We start from the raw sequence: 13,041 nt of genomic DNA on the forward strand, positions 1-13,041 counted from the left end.
AATGCCTACTTCTATTTCTAAAAAAAGCAAAGTTCTTGGACTTGATTTTTTGTTTTTAAATCTTTTTATTAAGAAAAAGCCTTTATTTTTACATAGAAAAAATACAGAGGAAAGTAAATGCAGTAGAATCCATTACCTTATATAACTGCTATACAATTGAATATTAATGACAAAGTTTCAGAAAACCTAAATATTATAAAAAGCCACTTCTAAAATAAGACTCTGACAGAGCAAGAACAAGACACAAATTAAACATTAAACAGCTGTGAATCACAAGTGTGTACAAAGACACAGCCAATACAATACAAGAGGCCTTGTGCCAAAAGGATGTTCCTGTTACAGTATTATGCATGTTATGTTCCTGTATACAGTAAAATGGAGGAATCAGATAAATTTGATTCTTTAAAAAAATCTTGGTGCCCTGCAATTTTTAAATTTAATTTTCCAACTTTTTGGAGTTGGAAAACCTTTAAAATTTTGCATAAAAAGAAACTTCAATGATAACGTGTCAAATTCTTGAATCTCCTTGTTTTGTCACGTCTTCCAATGGCAAATATTCGATTACTTTCCTAAGGATTTTGTGAAGGAAAATAAGACAATGTGGAATATTTAATTCAAAGCTGTGAACTGAACTGAGCACTCCTGGACTGCCATCTATGACAGCCTTTGCTGAAGCTTGCAGAAGTCTACAGAGCTCTGCTGCAGCACCTTCACAGCACCTTCCTGTAACCCAGGCAAATTCACCAACAGCCCAGCAATGGCATGGTGAGGAATACACCGGGAAGTAAAACTGTCTCACAAATGGGTATTGTGCAGATTAAAAAATAGATGTGGAAAATAATGAGAACAGACACTTGAATGGCAAGAGAAGAGAAAGATTTATTTTTACTGACTTTCAACTGGTGTTAAGATTGCTTGAGAGACATCCAGTACATGTGTAAGACCACCACAGATATGACTACATATGCATATTCTGTCTATCTCACTACCACGCCCTCTCTTCATAAAGGCACTAACTATAAATAGTACGAAAACAAACAGATAAAATGCCACAAAAAAAAAATAAGGATTGCTTGTATGGACTTCTTGTTTATGTTTGTATACATTCATGCTTTAAATGTACAATTTTAAAATTAATTTAAAAGGTCACCTTTATTTTGGCAATACAACTGATAAAATGAAACATGCAGAACACACAGCTTGACAGAACTCAGTGCATAATTTTGTCAGAATGAAGCAGTTCTTTACCACCCTTTGTGAGTTGGGAATACATTCATATTACAAGGCAAAAAACACCTCCACCCAAACCAGACATCTGGCTTCTGTTTAATGCATCTGTTTTTCCACATGTCCTCCAACATCTTTGGATAGTAAAATCTATGTCTGACCACAGGTTAAATTGTATGGTTATATTTTAACAGTCTTCATAGTGCAGCAAGGCAAAGACAGAGCTGCCTGTATTCACTGTTCTATCTCCAGGCTGTCCATTTTCAAGTCGGGTGGTTTAAAGCTATTCACTTCTTCATAGGTAAGTTCTGTAGAGGGGGTGTAAGGAAGAGAGAAGAATTAGGTGATATTTTCTCCAAAAGAAAAACATGCCAGACAAAACAGTTCTACATATACACATGACCTGTAGTTTGTATGTTCAGCCTCTTTAGTGTCCACATCCAAAAATAGACTGAATTCGCCAGGAATCCTCCTCTTAACCTCAGATTGCAAATCAGACTCACAAATACTGTTATTGTACAACATGACTGTCCCCTTCAACTAATTACTAAAACACACAGGCCCTGAAATGAAAACATCAATTATGCTGTCAGATGACCTGCCAAAATGTAATAAACGATAATATGTAATGGAAAATGGAATCCTTAAAAGTACCTAGATAGGTTTTAAAATGTACACTTTTAACTGTGGAAAACATTCTTTAGCATCTCTCAGTCAGTTGCCTTCAATTATATAACATTTGCAATTCTGAGCTAATTCCTCGGGATCCTGGTTTAGTGGTTTTTTTTTTAATGTTTTACTGTAGCTGACTTAATTTTACAGTACTCTGAAAAAATTTTCTCTTTTTGTCTCAGAAGCATGTAACAACTTTCATCAGGAAATTCTATACTCATCAATAGCTACAAACATGGGTTACTTGCTATGTTACCCTGCTTTGAGAATAACCCTTTATCTTTTTGTGCTACCATTCATGTCTTGTTTTCTGCCTTGGACATTATGGAATATGTTGTCAGTTGTACCTCTTTTGTATTTTCTCAAATTAGCTGCTCTTCAAGGACCAAATCCTGTTTGCATATGGCTAACTTCAGGTTATGGCATTACTTCAGGTTCTGTTTTCCAAACAGTGATGTTTAAATCATATCAAACTCATGCCTATCAGCTTTTTTATTAAGTAACTCTGTCTGAGACAGCTGCTATGCCTGCAAGTGTACCTAGGACTCCTCTAATAAGTAAGTAAAAAATCTAGGGACTGAATCTTGCATATGCTCTGGTTGTGTTGTGCTGGACCACTGTGTGCAGTTTCAGCAAGGGATTTCTCTAAAGGAAATTTTGTGTGCAGAGCTTCAGGCATCAGAGGATTTGTTAGGTGACTTTGACTGACTGACTTATGACTATTACACAGAATTACAGGCAGCCAGGGAGCAGCTACAGCCAACTGAACTTGGAGAAGCCAGTGTCCTCACAAATCGGACACCAGGAACTGTATTAGAAATTATTCTTACTGCCTGTGTGGTTTATGTTCATGAAGCTCTTTATCCACTTCTTACTGCACCTACTCAGCAGAGATGTCCAACTGGAGCAACATCTAAGGAGAGAATGTATAGCATTCAACTCTGAATAGCATACTCTTGGCCTCTAAAATTTTGAAATATTTTCTAACTGATTAAACATGTCAGAAACATTAAGAAATCTATGAGCTTGGGTTGTGAGCCTCAGCAGTGTGCAATGGAGGCCAAAAAAACTCTGAAGTGCATAACGTATAAGACAAAGTGTCTGAAATCTCATTTTACTTTGGTGCTCAGTCCCTTGAGATCAGGCACCACTGATTTTTAACTTGAACAGAAAAAGAGCAGAAACACGCCAACGACATCTTGAGAAATTGGGTCAATATTTCATCGACACTACAAACATTTTATGTCATCTTACTTAAATGTGGCACATGCTGTACTTGAAAATAAAAAGTTTATTCCTCAAGATAAAAATACAGCCAGAGGGAAGAAGAAAAAGCAGCAAACCTGCTGTGCGAGTTTGGAGATTTTTTTCTCAGGCCTTTTTTTTAAACCTGAATAAAGACAGAATTGGACCTGTAGATCCGTCAAAGTCAATGATGTAAAAAATGATACATAATAAATGCAATGAGAAGTAATATGATACAGCCCTTCCAAGAGATTTCACCTTCATGTCCTCATTTCAGTTTAGAAAGTGTTAAGCTGTTAAGTTAAGGTTGTTGCTGAAATAATTTCAGTAGAGTTTCATCACAAACAGAAATCTGCTCCATGACTCAGAAATTGTTAAATTTTCCTGTTAAAGACTCAGGCAACTGCAAAAGTGGCAGAAAAAAAAATAATCCACTCCTAAGTACAGCAGCAAATAAACGCAGCTCTCAACAAACATGATGTATGGGTGCTGCTGTAGACTGCCACATTTTGCAAATAAGAGATTGTGTGAGGAGTCGCGATGCCAGTCAATCCTCCTTGTTTGTACAGACACAGTCAGCTTCTACAAAAGCCTTTCCAGGGCTCTAGGAGGTTGATTTACTGTAGAGAAAGCCATGACCCCACTATTATCTTTCTTTAAGATATATTTGCTGTAGACAGTCTGCTTTTTCCCCTGTAATGCCCAGGATAATACATGGCACAAATGGATGAGCATGAGTAAGACATGAGAGTATTCTTCATCATAAACCTAACCACCATGATAATACATTTTTATCGAATATTTCCCAACTAAGCTACAGAATATACAAATAGAAACAAAAAACCATTTATTTTATGGAAGACATATTTAATCTTAAGCCAAGGAAAGACCTTTGTTGATAAAAAGAAACAATTACTTTTCTACAACATTATTAAAATCTCTAGTAAGGAATTTTTAGAATAATATGTCCTCATTAGACAGTGGTGAAATTGGACTGCACTTTTCAGTGTACTTGCAATCCAATGTTGAGCCACCTTACTTCCGTGATACTGCAGTGCAATATGATTGCCTTGCAAGCACGGAAGGTTGTTGCAGTATTTATCAAAGAAGGTTTTGGGGTGTCACTCCCAAGTAAAATCATAAACTACCATCTCAAACAGGACCAATAGCATGGTGTAGCTATTAATCCAAACCCCTTTGCTATCTAAAGAAGTATTAACAAAATACACATCTATGTGGATACTATTACTTTCTGGTTCTGGTCAGAACTAGACCAGAATCCCAGGTAGTGTTACCTGCCCCAGGACAGTTACTTCAGCTGGGGATCTGACCTAGAAAACTAAAAGCAAAACAGAATGTGTAATTACCTGGTAGCTAGCATCAGCCTTTAGTTAAGCTTTCACTGCTACAGGGAATCTAATGAGATGACGGGGGTGGGGGGAGTGGGCAAAATCCAGAGGAGAAATATAATCTTTTCCGCCTGTCCACTCCCACAAGCACACATATGAACTTGTTTGCCTGAGGCTTAAAAGTTCAAATTCCTCTGGCTAGAAATGAAGGAAAACTGTTATTTAAGTAAGGCTTTCTTCTGCTACATGTCTTAACCAGTGCATGCAGTTCTGATACCTTTCCATTCATCTATGGTTCTCTCCTTGTTCTCTATGGACTCGTCGTAGAGCTCGGCCTCAGGCTCATCATCGGGATCGTGGTACTGCACAAAGTAGGGATGCGCCAGTGCTTCCGAGGCCGTGATCCTTTTATCGCTGTCTAAAATAAGCATCTTCTCAAGAAGATCTACAGCTAAGGCAAAACCAGAAATGCAGTTCAAAGCCAGAAGAGACCATGAGGAAATAAAAAAGGCAACTGTTTACACACCATCTATTCTCACTCATCTTAAACACAACTAATATTACTGGCAAAATTTAGGCAACGTAACAAGTAAGTTTTGAAGGTTTTGTACTGTGAGTACAAAAGAGAGCTGAAGGAAGCTTCTGGTTTGCTTGTGGTATGCTCAAAGGTTCAGTATAGTAAACTGGAGATCTGATTCACTTCTTTGGATATCCAAGGAGTTAATTCTGAAAAGCTCTGTGTGAGCTTATATGGTAATACCCTGTGCTGTTCATCATGTGCTTAAGTTTGCACTGATCAGGACCAAGCTAAGTAACTTGTGAATAATGAAGTGTGAGATTACACCTCTAATAAGCTGCCCCAATGAAACAATCAGATGAAAATTCCAAAGCAACTTCACAGGACCCAGCATAAACAAAATATGTTTGAAGTTGACATTTGAGGTTTAGTAGAAAGAAGAGAGAGTTGTATGGCTGTAAGGAGAGGTTTTTATGGAAATTTTATCATAAATATTTCAAATACTAATTTTTTTACTGCTTTCATATAAGCATTGGCATTCATTTGCCTTTATGCTATTAATAAGTAGCATGCTCTCATGCACTTCAGGCAAATAAGTAAAAATAATGCAAAAAATAGCATTTTTTAATATGGAAGTGTTCCAAACTACTTGTTTTTGTAAGAATAAAATCTGTATTAGTACACAAAATTAATTCAAACCATTTTTACTCACAGTACTTCCCTATGATGTGCATGTGATGGAACTGACCTGGTACTTCAGTGAGATGTCTCTGATGACTCAAGTATCTTCTTTTTATGTCACAAGAAAAAGTTTACAGAAACATCTCTTTTTCACAGGCAGAGCCAATAGATTAGACAGAAAAACAATGACACAGGATCAGATCAAAGATCTGCCTTAGCCCAGTATCCTTTGTCCAACAATGGCTCATACGTTCCTAGGAAATAATACTCCAAAGGGTCATTCAAACAGCTATACTTCCTGATATATTCTTCTGCTTGCCAGCAATTTACAGCTCATGGCCTTCCTGAGCCAGAAATGATGCCTCTAATCTAGACCCCATGACATTTTAATGTATTTCTGCTATCTACAGCTGGCTTTTGCTTTTCATCCATGGACCATTTCCCTTTAGGAGGTTCCTGTAATCTCGATCAGAAACAAAGAGACACAGGCTTCACGACAGGAAAACAGTCTCAGGATGAAAGGTTAAGCAATGCTTTTCTCACTGGTCTGATTATTATTATATAGGATTATAGAGCAAGGAACACAAGGAATGCTTGAGTTTGTATGTTAGCGCAAGATTTTATCTGTCTGTCTGATTTTCTTACCTAATGGATTGGCACCACGAAACACTGCTTTCAAATCCTGCTGAGGCATATGTGGAAGAGATTCGATGTATTTTCTTGCCTAGAAATAATTTAATATACTTGTGATAAGGGTTAAATTTTGCTCAACAGTAACCACATCAAGTCTAAAAAACCAGGCATTATATTTTTTATGTTTCTTATATGAGAAATACTCTTTACAAATAACCACAATGGATGACCTTGTTTCAAACACTCATGCCTGTATACTGGAGAGTTTTAAGCAGGTACATTTTGGTTTAAGGCTTGAGTGTTAGCACTTTAGTTTTCACCTGTGCCTACTGGTTCATTGCAGTATATCCCCAGGGGGGATATACTGCAATGCATGTAATGCTCAATCAGAAACTGCAGCCTAAATCATCTTTCAGGTACCCCCAGCAAAATTATATAATTCAAACTGCAGCCTTCCCTCCTTTCTCTTCTCTGCTGAAATGTAGCTTCACTAACCAAAGAACAAATTCTGATACTCCATGTGAACAAATTTTCAGATGTTTAACAGAATTTAAGAGCATGCCTTTTTACTGTGGCTGTGAAAGGTTAATCCAAACTCAGCTAGTAAAAGCCTGCCTAGATATAGGATCCACAAATGTCAGCCTGACAGTACACGAGCTATAAATTTTTAGGCTGAGGTAGGTAGGTTGGCAAGAGAAGGGGCTGCATACTTGGATCAGACAGAACAGGGAATTCTGAAAAGGTATTGTCAAAAAAGAAGCAGGTGGTTATTCCCTAAATCCATAAAATACCTCAGCTGGTCTTTGGACAAACCCTAACCCTTTTGAAAGATGTTTGTGTTACACTGATGTCTCTCAGGATTTAGCAGTCCCATTAGAAGGACACTATCTGCAGAAGGCTAACTAAGCATCCTTGACCCATGGAAAACAGCAACTAATCAACAACTAATCCTAACATGACTGAACAAGATGCAGTGGAAATTACCTCCAACCTTGCCCAGAAATCCTTTGAAAACAAAACAAACTAGTCCTGTCCCCTCTGCTTATCTACTCACAGAAGCCTGACCAAGAGAATCCCAATGTTTAAATTATTCTGAATTGCAATTACCATTTAAATTCATATTAACATGAAACACCAACAAACACCTCAGTAACTTGTGCTGAAGCATCCAAGGAGGTTGATCTTTTAGTTTCCAGTTCTTTAATCCTCTGCTTATAACTGAAAATAAACTTGGCATTTCAGCAAATTTCTGACATTGCTGTTACAGGGATGTTAAAAAATTGTCCATGTCTGCAAGCTGCATTAAGAAATACTTAAACAATAAGGCCAAACTATATGGTAAAGAAGAACTAGAATGAAGAAAGTCCCTTGCAGCTGGAAATTACCTCCAAGGTATGCACCTCATTTGACATTGCTCCTCTAATCAGGCAGCAACAGCCCAGAGGTGACCTAGCAGCACTCCTGTTCATTAACCTGGTTTTTGTGTTCTGCCTGTGCTCTAAAGGTATAATTAGCCCAAATAAAATAGCTTCAGGATTCCTGTTCCTCACTGAGCTATGATCTGAAACACAACAAATTAAAAGAACAAAGCACGTACTATTTCCAGTAAGTATTTAAGGTGTTACTCTCACGATCAAAAAGCTCACTAGTTGTGGGAAAATAACATATTTGTATACACTACTGAGAATGTGTTACAGCAAAACCTGTAGGATCTTAACAGCACATAAAGGCTACCAAAGGACCTGTGAGACTATTCAAGGACCTGTGCTTAGGACAGCACAGTCTGAGATTTGTAGCTGATGAAGTTTCTGGCAAAAGGATGGATGCTGAGTTAGCCTCCTGCCCCAGCCATTCCTAGGCGCTGGGTACCCAAAACTCTGGGACTGTGTATTGGCCTGTGATGATGAGGTTTCATTATGTCTGGACCATCCAGAAATACAGGGCAGCTCTGGCTCTCCTACTGCTCCTGATTACTTAACCCACTAGTGTATTTATTAGCAAGGTCAAAAGAAACCCATCAATATATACACAAGCTGAGAAACAGCCATTGGTATTAGTCTGAGATGTGTACAGAGGAGGTTTAAGAAAACAGCTGCGGCTTAGGAGGTATCTGTGTGCTGGTGTTTATCTGAACTCTTACCCTGTGCCCATCACCTGCCTTTATCACACAATACTACATCTCATTCCTCAGCTGGCTATCCACAGTTACTGCTTACAATGAATTTTTTAAGTGTCACTTTATCAGAGAAATTAGGTGGAAATTGGTCATTTACTAGATTACTATTTGAAGAAGTCACATGGAAAGTTAAAAAGCCCACTCTTAACGACGAATATTATCAAGAAATTGGACCTCACGCAAGCATTTAGAAAGATGAATAAATGTGATTTTCAAATTAGGGACCTAAATAGAGCACTCATGCAGAGCACATTTTTTATTTGGATACATCTCTGTTTAGAAACCATACAACACTGGAAAGCATACAAATTACATTATTATATTATTACACTATTATATTATTGCTACAGATTTAATAGTAACAATATAATGCTGAGCACCAGATTTAATTTTTTTAATTATAAGAATAATTTAATTATAAGCACTTTAAAAGATCATCAGGACTAATTTCTAAACAATTTGCAAAAACTGAGTACATGAGAACAAGTATCCAAATTCATCCCAGGTCACAGTCAAGGCATCTGGATGCCTCCAAAAGCACATTTTTTGAATGGTGGCATTCTAGCAGCAGAAACTAGGAGAACTTTAAGGTATTTGCTCATTTCAAAATCAGTGTTTGTGTAACACAGGCAGTGACATACAATGCCAGTTAGAGAAGGGATGACAGAGAGTCAGTTAACTGAATGAAGCTGTGAACTCACATGTTCTGATGATATCTTCTTCAGAAGTTCTGAACTGGGTGTGCCCACAACTTCCATTATTCTCTTCAGTTGATCGATATCTGCATAATTTCAGGGAAATGAACAGCACACAGTCCTTCTGGGTTTAGACGATTAATGAGCTTCCATGCATGCAACTAGGATGCTTAAAACCATTCAGCAAGACAATTCCACCATAGCTCATGGAAGGATATCAATTCATACCTGCTTAAGCCTAGTCCTGGAGTACCAAAATCTCCACTGTACTATATTAACTTGTCAGGTATGTCAGCTGCATGAAAAATACTGCTTTTCTGTCCTAGTTCCCAATTTAATACATTCTTCAGCTTAATATTAATAGCATATTTATGTTTCAGTGATCTGAGAGATTTCTGAAGATCAATTTAATATGATAGGCTATTTTAGGCTCATAGGCGTAAATTACTCATCTGAAGACTGGCAAGTGAAAAGCTATCATTTGTTACCTTTAAAAATTTGTTTTATATATGTCTCAAGATTAAGACCTTTGAAAATGTGAATTTTTCATTGTCACCTAGGACCTGTAAAGTATATTACATTTTTTATAAAGACTCAAAATTATTTTACAGCTTTATTTAAATTGATATAATGATAGAGTTGCAGACAATATTTTATAACAACAAGAAAATCTTATTTCTTGTGAACTATTTATACTGATTTGTTCAAATACCACATGTCATGTAATCAAGCACACAGTCTGGGCACACGTCATCTCCTTATGATGATATACCTGGAGAATGCCTGTGGTTACAATAGAGCCTAATGATGCTGAGCACAACAGAAAGATGAGTGGGGAGACTTGGTCTCAGCTCTCTTAAGATTATTCCAGACAATTCTAATGTCATAATGTTTTGCACCCAGCAACAGCTAAGTATTAGCAGAAGTCTTTGTTTTTGGAGGGGTTTCAGAGTAGCAAGAAATGTCAACATTCAGAAGAATGTACTCTTGTTTCTCATAATAAAACCTTGATGCAGTTGTTTCCTCATTCCTTATTAATGTTTTTCTTCAGTTTTCTTTTATTATTTTACTGTTCTCCTCAGAAACATCTCTTTTTTGCTTCTGCCAGCACAGGAAATGCCAATGGAAATCCCTGATGCTCCATCAGGGAACCACGGCACAGTGCTGCAGAAAAGAAAGGGCTTTGTTCCTGTGGCATTTCTGGAACTACTGGCTTCATTTAATATAACAGGACACAATAGAGCTATTAATTCACTTATTATTTAAAAGTTAACTCATCTGCATTTTCTGGAACTTTTGGCCTAAAAGCAGTTCTATTTTGTTAAATCATATTAGCTGATGAAAAAATGATGTCTCAACTGAGCTTCAGTTTTAGCGTATGTTATTTCAATAAGATCCACACATGGAAGAAATCTACCCTGTTGTAACTAGGTTATTATTTAAATACAGATACACAAAAGAATAAATGTAACTTTCTGTTGTTTAAGAACATCTGTTACTGGTTTTTATCCTACCAGTGGGTCTCATATTCAGTTACACTGAACTGAATACTGAATATACACTGAACTGAAAGATTAGCAAATTCTTTATTCTTTTACAAGTTTGTTACCTCAAAACCATGTCCATAGAAACACTCAAGTCCTTAGGAAAAAACAAAAGGAAGAATAAGAGAGTGTTTTATTAGTCCAGTTTTAAGTTTTATATTAAGGATACAATCATTTCCTGGAAATAGAGCCTTTCCCTTCAATAGCTCTGCCATGATACATCCAACCGACCATATGTCAACTGCCAAAAAACAGAGACAGAAATGTGCACAATGAATCAAAGAGATGCTTAAACACAGCTGCTTCTTGGTTTAAAACTATCACTACATCCAGCTGTAGCAAAATACAAGCCTTCACAGTTTACCTGTTTGATTGTAGTGCATCCAGTTTAACATAATTTCTGGAGCTCTGTACCATCTTGTTGCAACATATCCAGTCATTTCATCATCAGTTTGACGAGCTAAACCAAAGTCTAAAATCTACAGAATAAAAATAAAATAATAATTTTTAAAAACCCCTTTCACTTTTGTTATAGGTCCTGATTTTCCCATTACTCATTACTGAGTTTTCTGTAGTCCCTCACTATCAGTGAAGTAAAACAGCAGCACTCTGCAGACGAGCTCCTCTGCTCTCCCTGCTGTACCCATGCAGCCTCTGGTGCTACATAAAGATATTTCCACTGTAATGAACCTGGTGCTTTGTTCTCCAAGGCAGACTTTATATTTTGCCTTGGGTTCAATTTTCCACTGGCATTAATTTACTAAAAATAAACACTGTTGCTATAAAAAATGAAATATTATTATCAGCTGGGAGTATTTGTGTACAATGCTAACAGCAAGTGCCAATGGTCATTTAATGACCAAATAAGCTGATCACAAATGTGCAGAATTTCTGTTGTCTGATTTTCTTATGCATAAGCATCTACTCAAATCACACGTTATCCTGATGCCACTAGGTGAGAAATGTATGTCCTGTGTAACAATGTAAATTTAAATCGCACCCCCTTTGTTTTCAGTAGAACTTGCCCACCAAAACAAAGGAACTCTGTTTATGTGCACAGAGGCTTGATCACAAAGTGTTCCCCTCCAGATGCCTTCCCTTGCTAAGTTTACATTGATGGGAAGTTATTTCAACTGAACTTTCCCAGCTGATTTCCTTGCTTTCTGTTCTATTCTCTGGTTAGTCTATGTCCCACTGATTATGGACCCTAGCTCTAAGAGACACAGCCTTGAAAGGGTACCATCTGAGCTTCAGTGTGCTGTCAGTCATCTGAGCTAGCCAGCATCTCTTCACATAGCAGTCTAAGATCACAGAGTGTCTCCTGTGATGAGATCCAGGATTATTTATTAAGCTGATGGCTAATCCTTTTCACAGGGAATAAGAAAATTTCAAGAGTATAATTCAAAATTCCTCAGTTATAATGCAATTAAAAGATTTAAAAAAGCATAAAGAAAAATATTAAGATATAAATAATTAACATCTTTACTTCCAGTATAGTTTAAAAGCATAATTTATTTCTTAAGTAAGTGAAGAAAAATGCATGAGGAAAACAAGCACAAATAATGCGTGAAACTCAAACACTAATGTCCTTATTTTTATAAGGATTTTGGCAATATTTTTCCTTAACAGCTGATCCCTTCCACCAAATGTGTGCACACACACACACACACACACACACACACACACACACACACTTTCCTTCTTTTTGCTTCTATTTCCTTTTTGTTAGTACTTGGAAATATCCACTAGTTTGTCCTATTAAAAATAATTTGAGGAAGTAAAGCTATAAATATAAACAAAGCAGAGAGCACTGTAACAAATGCCAGACAGGGAGCTGCTGACAGATTTCATAATAATAGAAAAAACCAGTAAAAGTCTCCTTTACTTCCAGTACAAAAATACAGTACACATTTTGGAGTACATGATCAAACACAGATGACCCACAAAATTTCACACATGCTGAACATACATGCACGAAGACATTAAAGAGATAATAATGAAACTTGCTGAGCATCTGCAAGTGTCACTAAATCAAAGAGGAACTACACTTTTTCACCACAGATCCGGATTAGTGCAAGAACCTAACTGCACTGCTCTTACTCATTATTGTGGCTTTTTGCTGATCTTGTGGTATTTGGAGTCTTTTCTTAAATCCCTTGCAGCTGGGATAAAGTGATTACATCAGAGTCTTAGAAACAGGAATAAAGATGTTTCTGGCTGTCATGGAGAAATGTTTAACTACTCAAGCTTAAAGGCTTAGAAAGCTACAAGACATCTTTTCCTTCTCCAGAGTCTCATGCTT

At 36.9% G+C, this 13,041-nt stretch overlaps 1 protein-coding gene across 3 annotated transcripts in view; it reads right to left on the reverse strand.

The window, feature by feature from the left end:
- Nucleotides 1-859: 859 nt before the first annotated feature.
- MAPK11 (mitogen-activated protein kinase 11) overlaps nt 860-13,041 on the reverse strand; it is a 30,612-nt gene continuing 18,430 nt past the window's right edge. For 2 of the 3 annotated variants that reach the window (XM_064422198.1, XM_064422200.1), the window contains exons 7-12: nt 11,104-11,218; nt 10,909-10,980; nt 9,202-9,281; nt 6,337-6,415; nt 4,771-4,944; nt 860-1,535 (exon numbers count right to left, since the gene is read on the reverse strand). In XM_064422198.1, the coding sequence (XP_064278268.1) occupies nt 1,462-1,535; nt 4,771-4,944; nt 6,337-6,415; nt 9,202-9,281; nt 10,909-10,980; nt 11,104-11,218 (594 nt within the window). In that variant the 3' untranslated portion in view covers nt 860-1,461. The remainder of the gene's footprint in view (nt 1,536-4,770; nt 4,945-6,336; nt 6,416-9,201; nt 9,282-10,908; nt 10,981-11,103; nt 11,219-13,041) is intronic. The other variant, XM_064422199.1, reaches the window with a different exon arrangement.

The sequence above is a fragment of the Passer domesticus genome, chromosome 5 (genome assembly GCF_036417665.1).
Source record: "Passer domesticus isolate bPasDom1 chromosome 5, bPasDom1.hap1, whole genome shotgun sequence".
In the NCBI taxonomy this organism is placed as follows: Eukaryota; Metazoa; Chordata; class Aves; order Passeriformes; family Passeridae; genus Passer; species Passer domesticus.